At 42.4% G+C, this 25307-nt stretch overlaps 1 protein-coding gene across 3 annotated transcripts in view; it reads right to left on the bottom strand.

Annotated features, from left to right (window-relative positions):
- Window positions 1-25009, bottom strand: part of LOC127370948 (proline-rich protein 36) — a 32949-nt gene extending 7940 nt beyond the window's left edge. Inside the window, exons 1-4 of one of the 3 annotated variants that reach the window (XM_051413469.1) lie at window positions 24445-25009; window positions 21156-21275; window positions 14598-18423; window positions 11465-11539 (exon numbers count right to left, since the gene is read on the bottom strand). In XM_051413469.1, coding sequence (XP_051269429.1) covers window positions 11465-11539; window positions 14598-17569 — 3047 coding nt within the window. In that variant the 5' untranslated portion in view covers window positions 17570-18423; window positions 21156-21275; window positions 24445-25009. The remainder of the gene's footprint in view (window positions 1-11464; window positions 11540-14597; window positions 18424-21155; window positions 21276-24444) is intronic. The other 2 variants (XM_051413468.1, XM_051413470.1) reach the window with 2 other exon arrangements.
- Between the last annotated feature and the right edge of the window lie 298 nt (window positions 25010-25307).

Raw genomic sequence — 25307 nt, 5'->3', positions numbered from 1 at the left:
AGGCTGTGGACGGACGAAATGCTCAAAGGTTCAGTTCAAGAAACAAGAAAGTAAGAAGTAGAAAGAAAGAAAAAATGTGTAAAGTTAAGATTAATTGATTACTTAAACCTGCAATAATTGATTTCTGGGGGCAGCAGAAACTGGAAACATTTACATATAATCTTTTCAACATTTTGGGAAATACGCTGTTAGAGAGTTAGACTCATACAACTTTCATGTCTATATGGTAAATATGAAGCAAGAGCCAGCAACTGGTTAGTTAAGCTTAGCATAAGGTTGTGCCTTTTTTATGCTTGGTTATGCGCTGACTATTTATTGGACAGACGTAGTGGCTGGGAGTCTCCACTGGTTGCCTGGCAACCTCACAATGACCTGGCCAAGATACAGTCTGGTACATAACCCTTCATAAAACTGTGATTTGTCATTTTTACACTAATTTGTAATCTGGGGAAATGTTAGTAGGCAGATTTTGTGACATTCGCTCTGAGCCAGGCTAGCTGTTTGTTTCCCACTATTTTCAGCCTCCATGCTAAGCTAAGCCAACCAGTTGTTGGCTGTAGCCTTACACTTAACAGACAGGCATAAGAGTGGTATTCATTTTCGTATTTAACTCTCTGGCAGAAAGTGAAAAAGGATATGTCTAAAAATGTCAAACTATAACGCACAGTATAGACACACAGCAACACTTAATTTGGAGTCGTGTCACCTGACGAATGCTTCCACCTCTGTTTTGGTCCCAACCCACTGCTTTGGGAAATATCAGGCTCCTTAGCTGCTAAATGCTCCACTATTTTCACCAGCTAGTCACTAACTATATCTGTCTGCTGTTTGGTGCTGAGCAGGAATAGTGTACAGTGAGTTTTTTTTTAGCTTTTTTGCTGAAAACAACTGCCTGCTATGACAGAACACAACGCTATGAGAGTGGCAGAGTGAACCAAACAGTAAAATTGCAGGATAGGAAACCAAAACACTGAGCTGAAACTTGCTAAAAAACCTTTTTTACAGCTGAAGGAAACTGCAGAGTCTGGTGATAAAGTCTGCAGTCTCTCTGTACAGTGTTGTTTCTCAACCACTGAGCAGGGAACATTGAGCTAGCATGGTTAACCTTCCCTGTTATTGCGGGCTATGAACTGCTGAACATGTCACTGCAATTCAGTCGAACTGTAAGTCTGAGCATAAGCACAGTTTCAGTACAGTTAAACCCAAGTCAGTGCAGATCTGTGTCGATAATAGTTGAGTGCTGGCATTGAGAAAATTGGAACAAAATTTACTGTTCGGCCTCCCGGGGCTGTTGTGGGCCAAATTTAGTGCAACATATGTGATGAGGTGTGCTTACCCAGTCTGTCCTAACATTCAAGCCAGGATTTTTCCTCAGCACCCGCCCACAATGGATATTTATCCAACGCTCAGCAATGGGTACACACAAAAGTACAGCTGAGTTTTCCTGTTATTGAGAAATGTTTGTAACTTTGAATCTGTTACATGATAAAGGACCTGTACAGTAAGTCAGCTAAGGTGAATTAAAAGGCAAAAGGTGATGGCTGGTTGCACCCAGTACCTGTTTGTCCTCAGCACCACTGAGGTATTGAGTGATAGCTGCTGGAGCGGAAGGCTCTGATGGATGAGTGGCTATTGAGGAGTACTGACAGAGAGGGGTGTGACGGCAGGGTGGCAGTTTGCCACCTGAAAAAAAACAACAACTAGCAGTTAGGATCCATCCATCTTTATCTCTGTCGCAACAATTCAGAAACACACACTAACATATTGAGGCTTTCTTCATAGTTGTGTTTGTGTGAAGGGGGTGTGTTTTTGTTTCACCTCTGTAGCATTTGGAGGTGGGACGGATAATGACAGTCTCAACGGGTAATGAAGATTTAGGGTCCAGGTGAGCTGTGGGGAGGATTGTTGGAAGATATGTGCATAGATGCAGAAAATAGGGAGCAGATTAACACCAATGTTTGTCTCAACCTTTTAGTGTTTTTTTATCTAAATGGGATTTTTTTCGGATGACGAAGAGGTCAGAAATATTTAACAGAATAACAGTAGCTTGTTTTGTTTAGATTTGTTTTATTAAATCTGCAAAGACATTGTGGTTTTGTGTCTGGAGATGACATCTTTTTTTGTAACCAAAAGATTCATAGATCATTAGGTAAAGAAACAAATGGAGGACATTATGAAATCCCCAATGGCATATTTTAGTCTACATCTGTTATTTATACATGCACAACTATACACAGCAAACGCCATCTTCTGATGAAGTCCATGATGTGGTTGTACATACTAGGAAAATGCTAGTAAGTGCACCTTTTCTTTGGCAAACTAGTTTAAATACAGCATAAATGTATTCAGTTTTGTTTCAACTTTATTATTTAAGTCATCCTTTATAAAGCCTTTGTAAATGGTAACCAATGGTGAATAATGTCAAATAATTAATTGACTAAAGCTTCATAGATCAGTAATTTTAGATGTTAATTTTGTTAAGAAATTGATTGTGGTCAGGATGCTGTGCAACACTTTTTCAGAAAGTAACTAAGGCCCATTGCATGCACTTACAAACTTACGTAATTGCAGCCAGCGTTTGGTGTGTGACTCTTTTATCAACAAAATCTAACCAAACCAAAGTGCTTGTCGGACCCCTCACCAAAATACCTTACTGATTTTGGGATTGGGGGTCAGTATCCAGCAATTTCTATAACTTTCTGAAACCGACAATCCAAACTTCATACCCACTTCATGCATTGATTGGACCACCATCTGCATGTAGGTGATAAAATAAGTGTTACACTAAGGGTTTGAACTTAAGCCATTAACAATTTTGCCTGCAGTCGAGGTGAGACAATGTGTTGTACAAACAAATCATTTACTGACTATTAATAAAGTAAATAGTTGCCACTTATGACCCCACTCTAAAGTGGTGCCCATAAACACTATTTAGACCATACTAAGTGGGAAAAATGTTTGTCACGTTAGCGTTCAATGATCTCTGATAATAACATAAGTGCGGTGCCAAAGCAGGGAGAAGATTGAGAGTCGGTGCCAGTGGAAGAGCTTTAGGGATCTAATTTAGCTGTGGGTGTGATTCTAGCGTGATTAGTATTTATATGACACATCATCCACATTAGGCAGTGCTTCCCTGTTCCACATGCCACTCTTGATCTTCCTCTCTCCTCCCTATTTCAAAGACATGGCACATTGGTGATGGGCACCATCTGGCACTCACTGTTGGCACGAGTTCGGCTCTGTGATTATTGCCAAACAGCATGAACAAGGGTTCTCGCTCTCCCTCTTCTCTCGGTGTGTCTCTCACTCCCTCACCCACTGTTTCACACCCAGCCCCTATATCTGTCATTTCTTCACACAAACAAACTCATGAGTGGATGGATACACATTTGTAAGGACATATAACAATTTTACGGTTACACATCTCCAGTGAATGGTCTGAGACAAATGCGGCTTTTAGATGTGTGCACTGCTAACGCGTCACATACCACTGTGCCTGTTTTATTGAGACTGTCGTGCTGTCAGCAGACTATATGGAACAAATAATACTCTTCATTTCTATTTTCTTGTTTTCTCGCTGTGAAAATCTCGTGCCCCTGCTGGTTGAACATTTCCTCTGTGTAGTTTCATATGAATGAGAGCGATGCCGACAGTGTATTTTCTCCCCTGTGAGATGCCTGTTGCTCCGTGGCTCAGCCCTGAAGTAAAGATGGATTACTGCAGAAGAACTGCCTGCCCTGCCCTTTACACATTTCACACACACCACTTCTCCATTATCAGCCTCATCCATGGGGGAAGTGGCGCGCATGTGCACACACACACACACACACACACACACACACACACACACACACACACACACACAGGCCTGAAAGCTCTGACAGCGTTGTTAGCAAAAGGTCAGAGTCAAGAATCTGACAAATCTTTCTTTAGAGAAACAAAAACCTCTCATATGCAGTTAAACTGAAAATACACCAGCTCTTATTTTCCTCTCTTGTTGTCTTTCTATCGGTTTCTATTTAACTCTGTCTCTCTCTGCTTCTCTCTCTATAAATTTTTTGTTTAAGATCCACAGCGAGGAAGAAATCTGTTCGTGTTTGGATCAATTTTCTGTCAGATATGGACAACCTGGCAATTTGAAATATCAGAGAAAAGCAAATCCAGGCTCTGCAGTCAGAAGATTATCCTGATGTTGCTTGGCTGAAGGGATTTAACCTCAGGAGTCAATAAGTGCATTATTGACCGATTGGTAAGATAGGCAGTTTTTGATTAGTGTCTAGGATTTTTATGGTACATTTTCTATCGTTAAAGCATTACTTCTTCACAATATTTTGAATGTATTTGTTTTTTGTGGATCAACCATCATCTTGATGCTATTTATGGCTGGAATCTTTCAACAATTCCCCATTCAACGATTTTCCATTCTGTAATTGCCTCTATATAGGGTACTTTATGTATCCATATATGATTTACCTTTTTCATGTGGGATTGTGTGCCCACGCACAAGGGATATACTGGAAATGCAACCTTGTCTCCTATACATTATGTCTATCTACAACTTATGTGCAGCAGCAACTATGTTTTGAAGGGAACATAATGCCACCCAGATTACATTTTCTATCAATATCATTAGAAAATATTGTTAAAAACATATTTGAGTATCAGTAAAATGTTCACTGACAACGTATTTTAATTGTTTTTCTACAATATCCACTCTTGTAACACAATATCAGCTTGCAGCAAACAAAATAATTTTTTTTATGACACTCACAGTACTTAGTTATGGTTAGGTTAAGATCTTGGTTAAATATGGAAAAAGTCAAATGTTAATTGAAGTGTTTACTAATAACATTTAACCAAAAACACAATGTTTCCCTCACATTACCACAGTGCTTTTGTTGCCTAACCACATGCAGGACTCAGGATGTAAATCCTTGTCTACAGTGTCAAACTCCTGCATTTTGTACTCACATCATCCATCCAGACAACCTACTGATGAGTCACCTATGCACTTCTTACTCTTGAAGAAACGTTGCCGGGGAACATAATCCGTGTAATTGGGAAAACAATTCTCAGTCTGCCACTTGGTGCAGAGCACGTAGCATACAGTTGCTTTTTAGAGCTCTTTCACTGAAAGCAACTGCCTTCAGTGGCCAAAAACGACACTGTGATAATGAAACAGAAACAGTAAAAAAAAAAATTGCTAAAAAGAGCTGCAGATTCAGGAGATATTTCTCTGTAGGTTTATCAGTATGATATTGTCACATTGTTTTCACCCTAACCCTGTTATATAAAAATATCTTATAGACACTTTAAAGTTGGTGAAAGATTGTGGTTAGGGTTAATTAAAAAGCAGCGTTTGCTGGAACAGTCTCATGCACTGAGAGAGTTAGACTGGCTAAAGGGGCCGACGCTGACAATATGAATAGGATTTCTATGAATACTGGGCTGTCTGATTTGTTTTTTAACTTTGCTTTTAAAATTCATATTATGTCTTCTCTGTATTTTACAAACACAAACACACACTTTTTGTCTCTTTTGCTTTGTTGCTTCTTCAAACACAGATGCACAATCCCTCTCCTCATTTCCCTTAACCCTTGTATTTTCCCGGGAAATCATTGTATATTCTATTCAGTCAGGTCTTTTCCCTCCCTGTTATGATAATGGCAGAGGATTGTCAATGTTTAATGAATGACTGGAGGCTGGATACAGGTTTAGAAATATCCTTGTGACCGTGAACATGAGAAGTTCATCTATAATTTGCTCACACATCACTGTGTTTCGGAGGAGCTCAGCTAAATGTGCACACACTGAGGCACAGATTTATTTTGGACAAGTTTCTGCTCATTTGCACACTGTATGTATAGTGCAGATGTTGGTTTCCCTGAATAAACTGTGCACAGAAACACCTCGGGTTCTGGTTCATTTGGCTGTGGAAGGGAAAGCAAAGCTGTAAGTAGCTGCCTAGGCAATCTTTCCCACTCACCTCCTCTCTGACGTTGCTCTCACCCCTCTTCCCTGCTGCTCCTATACCCAATCCAGAGCTGAGAGTTTGCACCACTTCTCCTCATCCCCATTTAGGTGTGAAATGTATTTATATTCAAAGCACAGAAAAACTGAGAAATTGGGGGGTGGGGGTTGGGGGAGGAAGTGACACAAGCAATCTACTGGAAAAGGCGCCTCTTTCTGATGTCTGTAGAGTACCATATTCCTCTGGATAAAACCAGGACAATGAGAAGCTGTCAGTAGCTATGGGCCAGTGTTGGAACCATGTGGCGAGTATTTGAATTGGACTGCTATGCCCTTCTGGGCCACATGAGAAAGTGAATCAAAGGCGGTGAAAGGAAACGTGAGCCCAAGCTGAGAAGTAGCACTCTGGAGACAGGGAAGTAGACAGAAGCACATTATAGAGGGCAGGAGTAGCGTGAATGAGGGCTCCATGCACCACAGCCCACAGCTCTTAACACTGCCTTGAGTGACAGCAAAGACACTATACATTGCTCTTACTAGATTCTGCACTTTAGAGTAAGAATCCTCCGTATTCCCTTGACTCAAAAAAGTGCACAAAAAATAATATTTATGTTATTTCCTCACATGAGGTTTTTCAACTCAATCAATTCATTATCCCAGAATCTTTATCAGGCTACATTATACTGCCTGTTTAACCATGCAAGACATGTGCTCGATCATGGGGATTTAAGGGACAAACGTGTCTGGCAGCCATCCTTCACCCACACTGAGCCAACGGAGAGATGTCTCCAGGTCTCCTTTAACATTATTATTACTTTTTAAAATCTTTTAAAACCGCTGTGATTAATGTTTAATGTGGATGAATATTTCACTGCACACTAGAGTAAGGCATTTGTTTAAAAAAAAAAGGAGCAAGAGAGAGAGAGAGAGAGAGACAGGAAGAGGTACGGAGAGTGAATGAGGTGGTGAGAGGGAAAAAAAAAAGTTGGGAGATATTGAGATGCATGAAGAGTCACCCCAATTTCCCTCCCTGTGCCCAGTCTCTAGAGTCTCTTATGCTCCACCAACTCACTCTCTGGTCTGGTCTATCGCAATCGAAGGACAGCGTGCGAGTATCCAGTCCTGTCATGCAATGTTGTGTCAGTAGAGATGTGCGTCAGGAAACGCTGATTCATGATGGGTGTGTGGTGAGAATGGCGAGTGATGAGTTGTTACTGTAGGCGCTGTCACAAAATGTTCGTCTCAAGCCCTCCCAAATGGATCTGTCTATAGCCTTCGTCCTACGAGTCTTGGAGACTCAGTAGAGGAATCCTGCACCCTACCACCACCACCACCACCACAGCGCCTGAGATGCATATGCATATCACTGATGTGAAGAGGCATTCACTGACAAATAGGATGCTTATAAGCGTCAGCACAGACTGTAAATGAGAGGAACAGAGAGAAAACAATACGAGTGTGAAATGAGGCCACAGATATCAAACAAGCATGAGTGGCATCCCCACAGATAACATTCAGCCAGCAGGAAAAAGAGAAAGAGCAAGAATGCTTCCTCAGCAACCTTTTTCTCAATTATCTGCTGTTCAGTGAAGGCGATGACGGATTGTGTTTGAGAAAAAAAAAAAACTCTTAGTGGACTCATAGTTTAGCTGAAAACGTACGGTCCAGAGAGTCATTAATCCATCTCAGAGTAGCAGCCCATCGAGCTCCTCCAGCGAAATGCGTGATCGAGCAATAGACTGAGCAGTAGCAGAGATAAAGCAGCCGAGTACAGATCTGATTAGGCTGCCGTCTCCCCACACTCCACAGGGATTAAGCACAACAGTTCCTTGCTAGACCTCCCTACTTTGTTCCACACAGCCCATTCGCCATTAGCAAAAAGAATAACAGGGAGAAAATCACAACTCCACTTGGTAATTAACATCCCTGCATGGCCACACAATCAGATTCACATATTAACATGCAGTTAATGTGTCAGTGGTGCTGGATAAATAACATCAGATACATCATGCATTATTCTTCCTGTAATGTGAGACCCTTAAAAACCAGAACAAATGAAGTGCTTATTTATGAGTCTTGGTTGGGTACAAAATGTTCAAAATGTTACATTCTGTAGCCACTAGTATCTACATTTGCATGCTTAAAGTGTCATTAGCATTTTTATATAAGCTTTGCCCTGAAAGATGTCCTGAGTAACTGGAGAACAAAGCTCTGTGTACAAACACACAAAGACACACTTAAGCACAGGTATAACATAATAGTTTGGCCTTAACATATTAATATTGTTTTTGTTGGACTTTTCTTTTTAAAGAAACGATAGCTATTTCCTGCTATTTACTTTAAAGTGAATACTTTCAATTTTCTGTTTAATTTTATCATTTGGGTTTTTTAAATAAAAAACAGACCCAAAAAAATGAATATTTATGATATTATCATACACTTAATTTTGTTATTATCACAGATGTTTAAGACAGTGTTTTACAACCACTTTAAATGTTCTCAGCAAGTGTTTGCTATCTAGAATGTAGAATATAAAGCTGCATTTAGTGATTTTTGGGGCTTTTGGGGGGCAAACACAGCAAGGTGTAAACACAAAATTTGCCTCACCTGAAGTTAATGCTGAAGTTCCGTAAAAAAGAAACCCAAAACAACCAGCTGAAAGATGCTAAAATGCTCTATAGAGCTGAGGGGAACTGCAGGTGATAATACCTGTGAGTTCGTCACAACTGTACGAGTTACCTCTTTCACATGTAGTCAGTTGATCAGTTCTATATTGATTACAGCACCTTTAAAAAAAAACACAGTTCTGTGATATTGGGTTTACTCAGGTCAAATATTCAATTATCTAAATAAATAAATTCCTGCCTAAGCTTTTTAGCTAGATTGATATTGTGTGGTGTGCTGAATTGCGCTTTTCTTTGAGGGCTAAGACTTCTTCAAGAGGCTTTTTAATTGATGGAATCTGTCCTGTCAGATTTTATGGCTTTTCCATCACTCACTCCTTTTCCAGGCTTCACTTTATCTTTTTTTTTCCTCCTCCAACACCTTTTCCTCTCTATCGCTGCCAAATTCTCTTTTTAAACTCAGCTCAACTTGAGCCTCAAAGAAAAGAAAATCTCCTCCTTTTTCAAAGCGGGAAAATCCTCTTGTCACACATGAAAGAAGCATGTCGACTTGACAGGTCGATTGAGTGATAAGTCTACATCTGACCATAAAACAGTGGCTTGGGACGTTGACTGAGCAGTGTGATATTAAGTGTAATATTTCAGCCACTGAGGAGAAAAACACATGATGATACAGTACAACACCAGAATGATAACTTATCTTCTGCCACTTTACTCTCTCAGTACAGTCCTCATCTGTATATCTTATCCCCTTGATGAAGATGAGAAATATCGCTGCTTCGTACTGACATATCTGAGCAGTCACCCTCACTGTCATATTCTAATCTTTCAAGATGAAGCTGTATTTAATTTCTGAATGAATGAATTTTCTTTATGGGCTTCTTCTCCCTCTGCTCTCTCTCTCTCTCTCTTGTTCCATTTCTAAATCTCAGATCTTTTCTCACAGATCTTTTTCACTCTCTACTCTCTTACCCTCAGCTGTCTTTCTTCTTGTCCTCCCCCACCATCTTTCTTCTTCTTCTCTATGTTTCTTCATTGAGGAGGTTTGCATACACACTATAAACAAATTACTGAAAATAACCAGATAAGGATAATAGTTTGATTGAATTATGTATGCGGTTTACTGTAACTCAACCTCAGCAATAATATTATATGTTTGATAATCAGGTGGATGTCGAGGATGTGCTGTAGCTACAGGAAACACATTATTAGACACAGAATGGTAAATAATAAATGAGTGAGTAGGTGAGAATGCATAATCAAATCACTGAAGTCTAAGGTGTATGCACGCCACATTTCACAGCTCCAGTCCACAATTAAAAAGACTGATGATGAATCTTAGCCTGTTAATTGGGTTATGCCTTCAGATTTATGATATAACTTAACTAATATAACCCCTCTAAGGTGTTTACATGAAAGTTTTAATAACCAGAGTACTGGCTTAACCTATAACACAGTTTCTGAGGCATCTACATCATCAGCAAGATCAATAATTACTTGAAAATACAATTAAATACAATCTGACACATGTTAGTTGCCAGATTAAACTGAAGGGGCCTTTTTTTAAACCAAGTTCAAGATGCCACAAGCTCATCATTTAATATTGAGGAAGTTGTGGGAAGATTTTTATTCTTACCAATATTTGAAGATAAACATGTGTGTGATATAATTGCCAAAATTGTAATTTATTTTGTTGTAATATCGTGTTGATGTTAATGTGTTAATCAAATAACATACAACAGGTATTTTAGGTATATGCAGGTACAATAAGTAGAGAAAAGTAACACTTTACAGTAAATTTAATTTAAGTTAATTGCACTGTCAGTTTACATAAATGTTTTTTTAATATACATTAGTGTAATATTAAAGACAAATCTTAACCAATAGAGCATATTCCTGAGGATCGTGATAGAATAATAGAATAGAAATACTGATATATGATATTATCAATCAATATTGATAAATGTGTTTGTTACTGTATATAATATAAATAAACTTATTAGAAATAAAAAATAAACACATAAATAAAGAGAGTAAAACTCTATTATATGAAATGTTTATATATGATCACTCCTCTCTCCACTATTTCTTTCTTCTTTGTTGCTGAAAGATTTGCTCCTTCCACTAATAAGCCTTTTTTTTGTTGGTGCAATTTTGACATTTACAACTAAGAGACAGGGATTTCAATTTCATAGCAATCCACACTTTTCTTTTTGCCTTTCTTCACCCTCCTGTAAAGTGTGAAATCCTGTTTGTTAATTGATTGATTTCAATTCAAATCTTGGAGCGGAATGATTATGCAGTAACTCTGTGTGTGTGTGTGTGTGTGTGTGTGTGTGTGTGTGTGTGTGTGTGTGTGTGTGTGTGTGTGTGTGTGTGTGTGTGTGTGTCTGTTTGTGTATTTGACACTGTGTGCCTGTGTGCATCTGTGTGTAAAAGAGAGATAAGGAGAGTAGAAAAATGGGGAGAGTAGAGGAGGAGGAAGGAAACAAAGTGGGCACATGGGTGCACAACTTAAGTCTGTGTGGTTGTTCACCTCATTAAATCTGAGCGAGAGAGAATGAGAGAGTGTGTGTGTGTGTGTGATAAGTCTTAATAAATCTCTTGTAACTGTGTTCAGTGATCAAACCTGCAGTGGTGTTTGTGCAATGAGTGGCCATACTCAAAGTGCTGTGCTGTCACACAGAGCAGAACGACAATCCTACCAAGCCATAAACTGAACTCCCAAAACTGATGTGATCCAAAATGACAGCGTGATGCACATAACTGTGCACCGAGACACGCACTGTGCTCTCAGTGCTCACATGTAAAACAAGTGATAAATATGCAGAAAAATTCACGCTCACAGGAGGACACATCCATCCACATACCTGTAGATGATGCAGGCACAGTCCCTGCAGGTCCCACAGTTCTCAATGTCCTGTCCGGTTCGGTAGGAATGTCTTCTGTTGAAAAGCATAGAGATGACATATCAGGGGTAAAAGAGTGATGTTATGTGTGTGTGTGCTTGTGTGAGCCTACAAAGACATATTCAGGTTATCTTTTCCCTTCGCTGAACTGAAATTCTGGGACACACATCCCTGCAAATATACCAATATCCTCTCTGAAATCACCCCTGATCATTTTTTAATGAATGATACCCCTTCCAACAGGCTCAGGCTGTTACGCAAACCATGAGTCACTATATCGCACCAGGCATAAAATAATGCTTATGAGGTAAAAGTCAAGTCTGAATGCATTACACTTAGCCCCATTACTGGATTCTTACATGCAAGATATGTCACTTTATGAGACAGAAGGCTGTGCAGTCACGTGTTCAAATGTCTGCAAAGTATAGTGCTGGCATTAGTGTGATCACAGTGTGATTGGGGTTTTGCTGCTCAGATATCAGTCAAGGTTTTCCATGCACTGATAGACACACATCCATCCACGTCTATCGTTTCCTATCCAAGAGTTCTCTCGTCTCCACATCATGTACTATTTTGGTGTGATAAGGCAGGATAAATTACTAAGCAGCTTACAATGTAGGAAGCAGATTAATTAAAGACTTGATGAGAATGGTAAAGGGTTTACACTAAGAGGCATGGCGCATCTGAAACCACCAACATGATGACAGCCAAACGCTGATTTCTATCTATCCCCGCCTGCTGCATACATGCATGAGGAAAGCTGCTGCAAAATGGGTGAAACCAAGCTCCCAAACCGCTCCCTGTGGTCTTACATGACATCAATTTGAGATAGTTACATGACTGACATGAGACTTCATAAAAATAACTACAGACGCTCCCCTGCTTTCTGTCTTGCATTCAATCTGGTATTTATTTTTCCCTGTCTGTCGCTCACCCTGCTGTTTTGGCCACTTCTGTGTCTCTTGCCTTCTCTTTCTCACCAAATTTAAATTGTGATCTGTCCACACAGCTTTGTTGCCAAAGTATTTACAATGCTTACGATGTTGGGACTGGCTATAAATAGAGGAGCTGCATCACAGCAAAGCTTATAGGCACAACAACCATCTATAATATTCACAGCACATGATGCAGTGAGGTTATTACCACTGGGTTGTGGATATTCCCTTTTTGAAAAATAATCTGCCTACAACAACCCACTTGTCTACACCATTCCAGGAGAGAGGAGACAGTCTTTTAGTGTGAAGCTATGATCACATTATCATGTCTGCCCCTCATTTGTTTTTGTGTGGAGAGAACCAGATTCTCACTGGAGAAATTAACTGTCTGGGAATAAAACAGCAGGCACTTAGGCTACATGCTGACATTTACTTTCCAGGTCTCCAAAATACCAGGCACTCATAATTTACGTAGTCCCACTGTTTGTTCTTTTCTCCTTCCCTATTCTCTTTCTTTCTTTTCTTCTATCTATTTAAGCATTTTTTTTAATTTAATAAGGGTTAATAGAAGACTGAATGTTAAAGTTGGCCACAGATTACCAGATGGCTTTTCACACTACACTTGGCCCTGGGCTGAGAGCCCCCGTTAGCCCTGGGTTTACAGCTCCATTAGCCTGCAGCTTCCAGTCATTTCACATTTACAACTTCAAATGTGGGATAGCTCCTCTTTTGGCCCAGGGCTTTCACACTACATTTAAACCCAGACAAACCCCTTTCAAAGCTCTTGATTTAACCCTGGGCTATGCAACATTTCACACGACTGTGAACGCTACCTTTGAACACCTTGGACATGTGGTGCAAAGAACTACTGTGATCCTGAGTCATACCCTACCATGTGAAATTCTGAAATTAAACACCTGGGGTACATTTTTAACCTTTCAAATGTGAAATTTGGTATAAGTTGACCCAGGTACACAAGCTAACACCCGGGGTTACATAAATGATTGTGAGGCCTCATACTTTACCCCCTGGGTTATCCCTCACTTTTTAAGGTTAGCACCAGGAACACATGATAATTTAGATGATTTTGTGTACTTTAAGTTATCATTCATTGAAGATGGCACTTTCATTGTTCAATCAAATTGTTGTGACATTGTTATTGTGTACCTAAATTGCATGCATCCAAAGGCATTAACTTTCGGATCTGATGTTCAATCCAAAACATTCTTTGAAAACAGCTCACGATTAAAAAAACAAAATGAGCTCCATTGGTCTGGGTGTGTTGTTTCAGGTACTGGTGAGGAAGGCTGGTTTGAGTGATAGATCCATGGGTTCGAGGGCTTATCAGATGCCAAAACACTGTACAGCAGTTTATAACACTACGAGACAGGCTTTTATAACTCTGGAAAGCACTCACAGCAGCAATCATTTTATCTTTTATCGTGACAAAAGCAAGGTAAAAAGCAGAAACGGCGCTCATGTTACAAAGTAAAGCTTGCAGGTATTTGACTGGCCACCGCACTGCCAGATGAAGCTGCATTGTGTTGCAACAAAAGTGCCAGACAACACTGCATTTCTTTGCTGAAGCCCTCTGTGTCAAAATCCCTGCTGAGGCAACACAGTGACCTAATTCAAATGAATGATGGGACTGCGTTTTTTTCTTGCAGTTGTCTGTCTAAACACAGTCTCAGTATATGAAACACAGTTCAGCTAGCTTTTCTATATGATTAGTGGGTAAGCATTCAGGCAAAAAACAATCCTAAGTTAAAATAACGCAAGAGGATGATGGGGGTGTGTTGCTTCAGGTACCAGTGAGACATAAAATACAACACAGGGAGTCTGTCTTAAAAAGAATGCCAATGAAAAATGATTGCAGCGTAAACCGTAAAATACACTGTTGAAATTACAAAGTAATCTGTCAGGAATGTGCATGTATTTGATTGGCCACCGCAGCACCTTTCCAGGTGACGCTACATGCCAGAGCTGTTAATAATCTTATAGTAAGGTAAGTATGCTACTATAATGTAATATTTATTATGACCTGACTAAAAACTGAGATCAAAACATTAAAATAGATCTGTGGTTTGGAATCTGTGGGCAGGAATGACCTTTTTAGTCTTGTAATGTAAACTGTCCCACAAAAGGAAAGATAGCCTCACCCGTCTCTCTCGGCTTCCTTCTTCTCAAGGTCTTGAATGACGTCCAGCAGGACCTTAATGGTGTTCTGGCTGGTCTCCAGAACCCCCTCCAGGCTGTGGAGCTGGTTCTGCAGGCTACGAATGTCGTGCAGGGGTCCGTTAGGACTCAGGAGCTTTTCTGTCACTCTGGATGGGTCCAGTTTACACCTCGCCCCAGACACCAACCCTCCCAGAATTTCCTGGACCTGTCTTAGTGTGTCAGCCTGGGTGGCAGTCAGGGGCCCAGCTGTAGGCCGCTCCCCAGAAGCAGAGCAGCCCCTGGCTCCAGAGCAACCTTGCTGGTTTGGAGGAAGTGGGTGTTGGCTATTTGGGGTGTTGGGCCTGGCATTGGCTCCTGAGCAGAGCATTTTGTGTAGTGCCCCAAGCTGAGCCTGGGCTGAGCTGAGACAGCTGGGCTTAAAACAGGCCTTGGCAGGAGAGGAGGAGGAGGACTGCTTCTCTTCCTTCATCACAGCAACTGGCGGAGTTTGAGCTCTGTGCTTCAGAGAGCTGGCTCTCTCACAGAGCTTGGGTGAGTCTGTACATTTTATATCTTCCTTTTTCTCCTCCCTGTCTTTATCTTTCTTGCTGGCCTTGCTGTCTGCCCTGAGCATGGGTGTTCGGATAGCAGGACCTGGTGGATCACTTCCCTTTTTGCGTGGTGTGTAAGGTGGAGGTGGTGGGGGAGGAGGTGGAAGTCGAATGCCCCTCTTATCCTGAGCATTGTAGGGGGCCTGAGAGGGGGGGGTGTATGGTGGCGCAGCACGAAATGTGGAAGAGTACAGAGGAACAGCTTTAGTCGGTGTTGCACAAGGTTGTACATTTGGAAGAGTGGACGCATATGTTTTAACAAGAGGAGGTGGAGAAGTGCATGATTTTAGTTTAGGGACTGGGGAGGAGTAGGGGGGTTTGCCTGTGTTGGCAGAAGAGGTATTTTGCAGAGCTTGACATGGGATGTTGCAATGAGATACAGTTTGTATGAGAGTGGCATAAGAAGGCGAAGTAGAATTTGGTTGAGGGGCGTGGGGACCAACTGGATGTGTGGTAGAGTAATATGATATGGAGGTGCAGGATAGGGCAGTTTGAGTTACAAATGTACAGGGTGTTAGATTTGTAGAAGGTGTAGAATTTGATACACTGTGTGGTGGTTGATGTGTTAAGTTTGGGGAAATGGTTGGATGTCTGGTGGTGTCAATAGGAGTTACATTGGGGCTTATAGTTGGTGTAGGAGTGGAACAGGTTAGGGGAGCTGATGATACTATGTCTGAGATAGGCGAGGTGCAGTTTTGGGTGGGGCAAGGTAGTGCAGTTGAGGAAGGACTGGAGCAGACAACAGCTGTGCTGGGGGTTGTTGGTGGCGACACAACAGTATAATAGGGAATAGGGTGTTGGACGACAGTAGGAGCAGAAGTGGAGCAAGGAATGGACAGTGCAATGGGTGGAGGTGGGGTGGCGCAAGCTGGCTTGGCTGGAGAGGTGCAATGTGTCTTAGGGCAGTTCTCAGGGATCTGTGTTGGTGCATTTGTGGGCGGGGGAGAGGTACAATAAGGCACAGTAGTTATTTGGGTAGTGGGAGGGTCTTGAGTCGCAGTTGGGGATGCAGGACTCTCAGATTGAATTTGCATTGAGCTGGGTGATGCTGTTAGAGGTGGGGAAACACAAGGGCTGCAAGTTTGTGTCTGAGTAGTGCAAGGTTGATTATTTGGAGGAGATTGACAGGGCGAGTCTGTTTGTATCTGCGTGGTGCACTGTTCAGCATTTGGAGGTAGGGTTGGACAAGAGTTGGTGATTTGAATTTGAGTTGTGCATTGTTTGTCACTCAAAGGTGGAGACTCATGTTGACTTTCTGTTTGACTTTGGGCGGTGCAATACTTTGAATTTAGAGGTGTGGAAGGGCACTCAGTTTGAACTTGAGTGGTACAGAGTTTGATATTTGGGGGTTGCGGGGATGGACTTGGGCTTTCAGTCTGAGTGAGAGTGGTGCAGTAGTGTACTTCCTTTCCAGGATCACTTGTTGTCCTATTCAGTCGCTTTCTCCTCCTGACCACTGAGGGAGTGCTGCTTCCCTGACGCTTGGGGCCATCTCGACAGGATACAGAGGAACAGTGACATGGCTCAGTGTTGTGAAGAACTGAAGGGGGACAGCTGTGCCTTGCGTTTTTTACCACACTAACAGCTGATTTCATGTCTGTCCTAGAGGTTTTAGACCTCCGTTCTACTACAGTTCGATCCCCAGGCCCAGGAGGACCATTTTGATCCTTGGACCCAGGCAACAACACATGGTTGTGCGTAAGGTACTCATCTTGAGAGTCATGTTCGTCATCCCCATCCACGCCTACTGAGTCCCCGAGGCTGTGGCTACGTGGGTGTGTGGAAGAGAGGGACTGGGGCTTTTTCAGGCATGGGGAGGTCTGGATGGCTGTGCTGGTGCTCGTACTGGCCCTGCGTGTCATTGGCAAGGTTAGGGAGTTAGTCTGAGGCGGTGCCCAGCATCGACGTGTAGGACCCGGAGTCAGTGGATGGGGAGGGGCCCTGGCTAAGAAAGCAGCCACCACCTCTATAGTACTTGCCATATCCCCACGCACAGCCCCCACCACAGAGGTTTGGCCAGGTAGACTCTGAGTCCGTGGCCCATCCCTGTCAGTCCATGGCTGGGGGGACCTACTGCTGTGTTTGCGAAGAGGGTGTGGGCTGTCACAATCTGTGGCAGGCCTCTGATGGCTATTGTTTTCTCCTGTTCCACTGTTGCCACTGCTGCTGCTGCCATCCTCCAGGTCTTTAAAGCGGACCTGGTGGGTACGGTTGCGGCGCCGCTTGAGGCGGCTCTCAATATCTGGGGAGTCTCTATTGAGCAGCACAGAGCGCACAGTCATTGCCCCAGGCAACTTGTCCGCCAAGGTGCTCTTGCCGTTTGTTTGGCCTGTGAGCAAGTGGTTGGGCTCTTTGCTCACCATTTCTCTTGTCTCTCTCGCTCCCCCAACATCCACAGGCTCTGCAGGCAGTTTGATGTTGTGAAGGCTTAGTTGTGTTAGTGCGTCAACAAGGGAAGTGATCTTCCCTTTACTATATATATTTATTATAACAGTGAAAGATCTGTACAATTGATTGAACAAGTTCCAATTTCATCACGGAGCAGATATAGCTGTTATAGGATTGTGTGCAGCTGCTCAGGTTATCTCAAATCTATACACCAAGGACTTCTTTTGCAATTAAGATTGTCCCCTAGAAAGGATGGATTATCATATTCACAGTTCAAGGTGTAGTAATATTAAGCACAGCAAGTAAAAATTAAGTATATATCACTGTGATAAATGCTAACCCAAAGAATGTTATGGGTCTCTACTCATACCTTCGTACAAAAATAAATATATGCAGCATCAAATATTCTTTAAAATGAGCATGTGAGAAGTGTCCATACGGCTCCATGTCTTCTGAAGTTGTGCACTTTTGCTCCTTATTCACATTTCTCTTCAGCTTTCCAGGGAGATGAACTCTTGATGAGGCCAGAGAGGTTTCCGACAAATAAGCAGGGAGGAAGGTAATTCAGCCTGTCCATCCTTTCCGTTTCCATCACATTGGCTTGTCTACTTGGCAACCCCTCCTTCTCCACCTGCTTTGTCCCCTGGGCCCTCAGGAGATTGGATGGCCAAAGTATGGGATAGGCCTACGTACTTCCCCATAATGGCCTATCTGTTTCAATGTTTTTTGTTCTCCTTCCCTTCCTTTTGATTTTATCACTCTCTCTCTCTGTTTCTTTCTTTTCTCAGCTCTTCTCTCTGTGACTCATGGTTGAAGACAGCGTGAGCTCCTAAAGAGAGCAGAAAGACAAAGAAAGAAAGAAAAGGAGTAAGAGACTGTAATTGTTTCCATATTATTGCATTTCCATTGAAACACTATGTGCTTGTTCCTCTGGATAATGAGGAAGATATAAGATAGGCAGCTATTTTAAAAATGCATGAGAGCTGGGGTCAACACAGAATGAAAAAAGAAGACATCAATTCAGAAAAAGTAATGAAAGGATGTAGATGGCAAAAGAAAAACAGAGAATAGGAAAAAAACTAGGTTTATCATTAAACAATAGAAGAATATCCACCTAAAACAAGTGAAAAGAGATTGTAATTAAGGCCTATTCACATTGGCTGAAGGGGATACTTATGGTGTATGTGTATTTGATATTTCTCTCTCTGTGATTCCCTTTTTTTTCTCTTTGTGTCTGTCTTTTGTATGTATGCATTTAGGTATTGCTAACATTATCGTTAAAAATAGCTGTATTGTGGTAGTAGCCGCAGTACTGGTGGTATTCAGTATTCTTCCTGCTCATGGGTGGACAGTGTGACTGTTATCGCATTCTTCATCCGCGTGTGTCTTACAGATTTTTCTTTTCCTCCATGTTTAACAGTCTGTGGCCCTGTTATCAGTCCTTGATGATCTGCCATGGTGACATCCTTTCTGATTCATCTGGTCACTGTGTGACAGTCTGTCTGCCTTGCTGTATTTAGTAGTATGTTCTCGTCACTCCGATTCTGCGGTCTGTTTTTGACGATCTATGGCCTTGATACGTATATATATCACTTCCATTTCCTGTCTGTGCCACTGGCAGTCAGGCGTGATGCTGTCGTTCGCCTTACACGATCTATGGATCTGCGCCTTGTTATCTCCTTGTGATTGCCTCTGACACTGACAGGCCCGGGCTAATTCTGTGTGCTAGTGTGACTGGCCGTTACTCTGTTCCCCTCTTCTGTGGGAGGGGTAATTAGTGACTCCTTCACAGCTCCCAGGTTATTTAGGGAGAGAGATACCCGAGGGGCTGCCACTTTTATTTACGTCCACTGTTTTCCTCTCTTTTTTTCCCCAGCTCTGAAGAGCAGGATCTTTGTTACAACTGCACCCCCTTCACCAACCCCTTAAAAAACACGGTTATTAGGATGAATTGTGATTAAAGTCACAGCAGACATGAGCCTTGAGGGGAAATATCAACACACTCAGATATATTAATGGATTTAGAAACAAACCACAGGATTGCATCTAATTTTACTTTCTCATCACTGGAGTGTATACAGATCAGCTGTTATTACCCTGGGTAATAGGACACCAAGGAGGGCTAAATCTTACACTACAGAGGCTACAAAACAAAAGCAAACATATATCTATAGCATATTATTGACCTGCCTTGATCTACACTGTCTATTTGACCTTGATGATTGTCTTCCTTCTTTCTCCCTGGATAAAAGCATGTTTCCACTCTTACTATTTTTCATTAATATCCCATTTCACTCCGGCCGTCGGTCTTCCTACCCATCTCTTGTAAAAAAGCACTCTACTTTCAACATTCACCCTGACAGATTCTCCACTGAGTTTCATCCATCGGTCACAGGACCATTACCCTTACTCATTCTATGGGGTGTCATCCTAATACTACCTTCTTTCTATCTTTCATCTGGCCGCTTTGCCTTTTTTTCCTTTCACCTGTGTCCCTAGTATCTTTCTTCCTTCCTCCACCACCACTTGCTCCGCCGCAATCTCTCCCGCTGTCTCTTTTTTTCCCACATCCCCACAGTTCCTCCCTTTCGATCTGCAAACTACCCCCGGATCAAAATTTACACTGACAGTTTAATGAATCCGGATCCTCTTAATGCTGCATGGGCTCACTCCTGTGGCTGAGGCCAGCTCTTTCCCACATGTGACATTTCCATGTTGAGCTTTATTGGCAGACAAGAGATAAATCACCAGGCAGGAGGAGGAAGGTGTGCAACGGCATAATGCCAGCAAGGGTCATAACTCTTTGCGGTTATTATTTAAGATTTACTACAGCCTCCTTGCTAGCTGCCTACCTCTCTGAGAAGGCTTTACTTTGAATATAGGCTCCTATCCTCTTTACTGTGTGTGTGGTTTTATGGCTGTGTATGTGTGTGTGACGATAATGCTAAGGTCACATCTGATCTCCCTATGCTAAGCCGTGCTGACTCTGAGAAACACATTTGATGCATTCAAATACAAGAACACTGTGCAGATACTACGCAGATCTAATAATATTCCAGGTCTTTCAGGGGTGTTGAGAATTGCATCCATGCCAATAACACACCTTTGGGTCTCACTGTGCTGACGAGGTGGAAGGTGCTGTGGATTGAATTGTTATGTAAAGGCATGTCAGATCGGATTGTCTAGGCACGCTTAAATTTGTCAGACAGGACTGAGATGAAGAGGAGGCAGAGAGAGGAAGAGGAAGGAGAGGAGGTAGACATGCTTGGTTATATTTAGAGATGCTATGAGACACATAACAAACTGAGAGGAGTAGGAATCTGAATAAGTAGGAGGGAGAAGAGGCGGGGGGAGACAGACAGGCAGAGGTAGGGGACAGGGAGCAAAGCAAGAGGGAACAACCCCTGGCAGCAGAGGAAATGTCATGGTTAGGGTTCAGTGAAGTGGTAAATCAGGAGCATCAGCGTGTCAGGGCATTTAAGGGGGAACTGGAGAGGAACTAAGAAAAGCTATATGATCAGTTATTGGCCCTGTGAGCAAAAGGAAGGGTAAGAGTTATACCTGCACTCTGTCAGAGGAATTTACAACACAGTCAGCTCACAGAACAGATGCAAAGCTCAGGAGCCTTTGTGGTGTTTGCGCTCTTGTCCAAAGAGATCTCAAATTCAGGAGCAGTTGTTCCTGTAGATGAATATATTGTTAGGTAAGCATTGCGTGCAGCACAGCACAGCACAGCAATGTCTCAAACGGGGGGGTTGTTTCATTTTATTTGATACAATAAAACCAGCAGGCACATTAAAAATGCAGATGTAAGCCCATAAAGGACTTTGTGGGAACAAAGATTTGTATGTAAACAGCTCCACGTGCATACATAAGCAATGCTGAAGCAGAAGTCAGGGGAAGTGAAGGAATACGTAGTCAAGCTTGGAAGTAAAGCAAGGGATCTTCTTCACTGATCTGGGAACTGCTCTTTAAAAAAAAAAATTACTGATACCCAGAGCTGAAAACAGTGTTAACTGAGTTAGCCTCCTCTGACTGATGAAATCTTAAGCCTGATCATGCTTAACAGCAAATTAAATTACACAAACGAACACAAATTAAATTATAATTCTTAATTCATTATATATCGGAGGCAACACAGTGAACACAACCATTGTTATTCCTGTCAGACACTCCTGTAATAGCAGCAAGATGTAAACGCTGGTTTGTATGTTTATGACTGTGTACTGGCATCCAATTTGGGCAGTTACAGTCAGCCATCACAGCAAGCCATATTTCACCAGGCGCTAGCTGCAGTAGAAGTATTCAATAATCAGCATCTACAAACATAAAGCTTGGACGTTTCTTGCGATTTTGTTTTTCCTCCTTCATCAAAATAAAGTTATCACCCTGAACGTTGATGCAAACATTAACACACACTTGGCCTCAAGATGCCAAGTGAGTTACAAAAGACTGTACACATAATCACATCTTTTTTTTACAGAAGCAAATTCTCTCTAACATGCACAATGTGACAAAGATGTATTTTCTTGTGAGTTCCTACACAAGTATGTGTCTACAGTACACACATTTTCATTTTGCAGCTGTAGTCACTGACAGTAAAAAAAATTAGCAACTAGCTGGTGAAGCCTAAAGAGCCAGATTTTTCCCTCAGGAGATGGTGGAGACCAACACAGAGCTAAAAGCGAGAATACTGTACTTACATTCACCGTGTGCCCAGAAACACAGGTCCAAATGATCCAATTATGTTGCATCTGCTGGATGTTTAAATAAGCCACTATTTTGCTAGTATTTTACACATACACATACACATAACTGCAAATATTTCAAAGTTATACATCACTTTTCCTTTCACACATACACAAATGACAGCCTGCAAAGTCACTGACCAGCTCATTACTTAAGAGGAGAGTGCGGCCACCCTCCTTGTTCTAGTTTCCTTGAAGGATGGCGGGATTACTTCTAACTTTTAGAGTGTGAGTGCCAGAAATGATTTGTTCCATCTGTTCTCTTTTGACCAAAATCCTCTGCCTAATATGAAATCCCTGTATGTAGGCCAATGGATTGTGATAAGCATACTTAGCCAACTGTGAGCAAATTTAAGGATGTTTGAGTATCTGTGAAAGAAAGCCAGAGTAAACATTGTTTTCTTTCTTGTGCGCATTCTGCAGCCTAATTGTCTTGTTTCTCTGGCTGGTTAGTTCTTTTATGCTCCAGCTTTTGTCTCTCTTCTCCGCTCTGCTGTGATTCAGAGAGGTTAAATGTTCCAGAGGTCTCTCTGTGAAATACCAGCAGCAAAACAGAACAGGTGGCTTGACTGACACATCCAATGCACAGCAGCACGCTACATGTAGGTACATACAGCGTAGTCTGCTCCCTGGGGGTTACTCTCTGCTGGGCCATCGTGCTGCAATGTCCCTGTCCAAACTAATGTCCCAAGAGTACATCATAGTGTGTTACCTAGAAAGCCAAGCTGCTGTCAGTCCAACAGAAACACCTGGCCAGCAGACAGACAGACTCTCAGGGTGTGGAGAAAGTAAAAGACAGTAAAAGAGGGTATAAAGGGGGAGTACTTTAACTTCTGTTGGGGAAGGAGAGAAAATTAAGTAGAGGAGACACGAGACAGATTTATAAGCAATGTGAGAGGAGGATTAAATAGTAGATAGGAAGCTTGGAGATGGAGATAGCTGACCCCTTAAAAGACACGTTGATGAGATAAGATAAAAGGGAAATATACTGTAGTGTGGAGCAGAGGGAGTGAGAGAACAAGAGAAAAGAGTTGTGCGACGACAGGCAGGATTAACAGCACAGCATTTCTTCACACAGCAAATGTGTGTGTGTGTGTGCAAATGTGCACCTGTGCGTGGTGAGCGCGTGCATGTGTATTTGATGCCATGCGTGCATGCATGAGAGAGTGCATGAGCAATTACATTTGTATCAAGCATGTCAGTGCAAAGATTAATAGATGATATAAGTTAATTGACAAACATGAAGAATGTGCAAACTATGAAAAGCTATGACCCCTAAATGTGTTATCAGAATGTTAAAGCGCATATCACTATTATTAAAATGCATCGCGTTACTTAAAAATGATGTTAAGATGTAGCCAGAACAGCATGCATTGGACTTTGCTTATGTATACACATACACACACACACAGATCTATACAAATGGAATTCCCTCACTCAGTGCCTCCTCCTCCTCAAACTTTCTGCATACCCCCCCCCAGAGAAAACACACACACACACACACACACACACACACACACACACACAGTCCTGCTCATGACAAATATGCAATGAAAGCACGCTGCTGGAATCTGCAAAGCTACATCACTGACAGACCAATCTAAGCTCCTCACTCTTTAAAGCTTCTCATAAAGCTGCACAATCTCGGAAAATAACTCCCACACCTGCAGTAAAGCAAATCCCAGTATCCAAACACACACGTACAATCCCATTTCACTAGATTTCACACGCACAAACACAGACAGGCTATGAGCACATGAACACACCCCCATTGTCAGAATAAATCTGTGCACATACGCACACACACACACACACACACACACACCTGTCAAACACATAAACAAAATGTATACATGCACGTGTGTGCACACATGCAAGGACAAACACTGGCTTTCTTTTCTTGGTGTAATTCAGCAGAATGTAAAAAGAGCCAAAACAAAACAGTAAGTAAAAGATACTTATTGCTAATGTCCACTGCTTTTAAATCTTGTCTCAGCTCTGATCTTTCTCACTTCGTTATCTCTATGGTGATGCTGAGAGAAGGCTGATGGGGAGATTGCTGTACTATCTTCCATCAGGACACAGAACTGAGTCACACATACCACATTTCTCTCTTCCTGTTTCCCTCTGTGTTGTCTCTTCCTCCCACAAATGCTTGCTCCTCTTCTCTGCTATTCCTTCACGTCTCTTCAGCCCATTCTTCCATCCCTCTGGCGTTCGTGTTTGCTTTTATTCCCACCTCTCTGTCACTGCTGCTTGGTGAGCTTCACTCTGTTTCCTCTTCTCTGTGTAGAGTCCATCTGCCCCTCTCTTGTCTTCCTTTCCTCTCCTCCTTCCCTCTTTCTCCTTTCCTCTCTGGTTGTGTCTTCTTCTATCTCACCCTCCTCTTCTTCCGTGGATTCCTGCCTTTCACGTGGGAACCTTTTTATCCATCCCTCAGAGCTCTGAGCTCCGCTGTGCCTACCTAGCTGTCTGAGCGTTTGTGCTGTGAGTGGAAGTGAATGGACAGGAGGGGGAGCAAGAAGACAAGAGTGAGCAAACAGGCAGTTATCCTCTCAGATGCTCCTCTTAGTTCTCCCTGTCTTGTTTCTTTCTCCCCCTTTCTCTCTGTGTCTCTCCATCATGACCCTCTCTCCGTGTCGCCATGCAAGCCCCTGTATCCTTGTAAGCAAAGGGAGGGAGGGAGGGAGGGGGGGAGGAGTGTGGGATGGAGAGTAGGAGGCAGAGGGAGGTGGAGCTAGTGAGTCGGTCTAATTAAAAAGCAGAGTATGTACAGCTGCAGAGGGCAAAGAGGGAGACAGCGAGAGGAGGAGAGGGGAGGAGAGAGGGTAGCAAAGTGATCCAGGGGGCGGAACCAAGGGACAGGGAGGGAAGAAGCAGTCAGTAGGGAGTGGAAATGAGGGGCGCGGGGTGGTTTAGGGGGGTAGTGGTAGAGAGCCGCTAGTAGTGTGAGGTGGGGAAAGGG

Source organism: Dicentrarchus labrax, unplaced genomic scaffold, assembly GCF_905237075.1.
Source record: "Dicentrarchus labrax unplaced genomic scaffold, dlabrax2021, whole genome shotgun sequence".
NCBI classification, from domain to species: domain Eukaryota; kingdom Metazoa; phylum Chordata; class Actinopteri; family Moronidae; genus Dicentrarchus; species Dicentrarchus labrax.
Note: the sequence above shows the minus strand (reverse complement) of the source record. Positions and strands in the feature narration are given on the sequence as shown.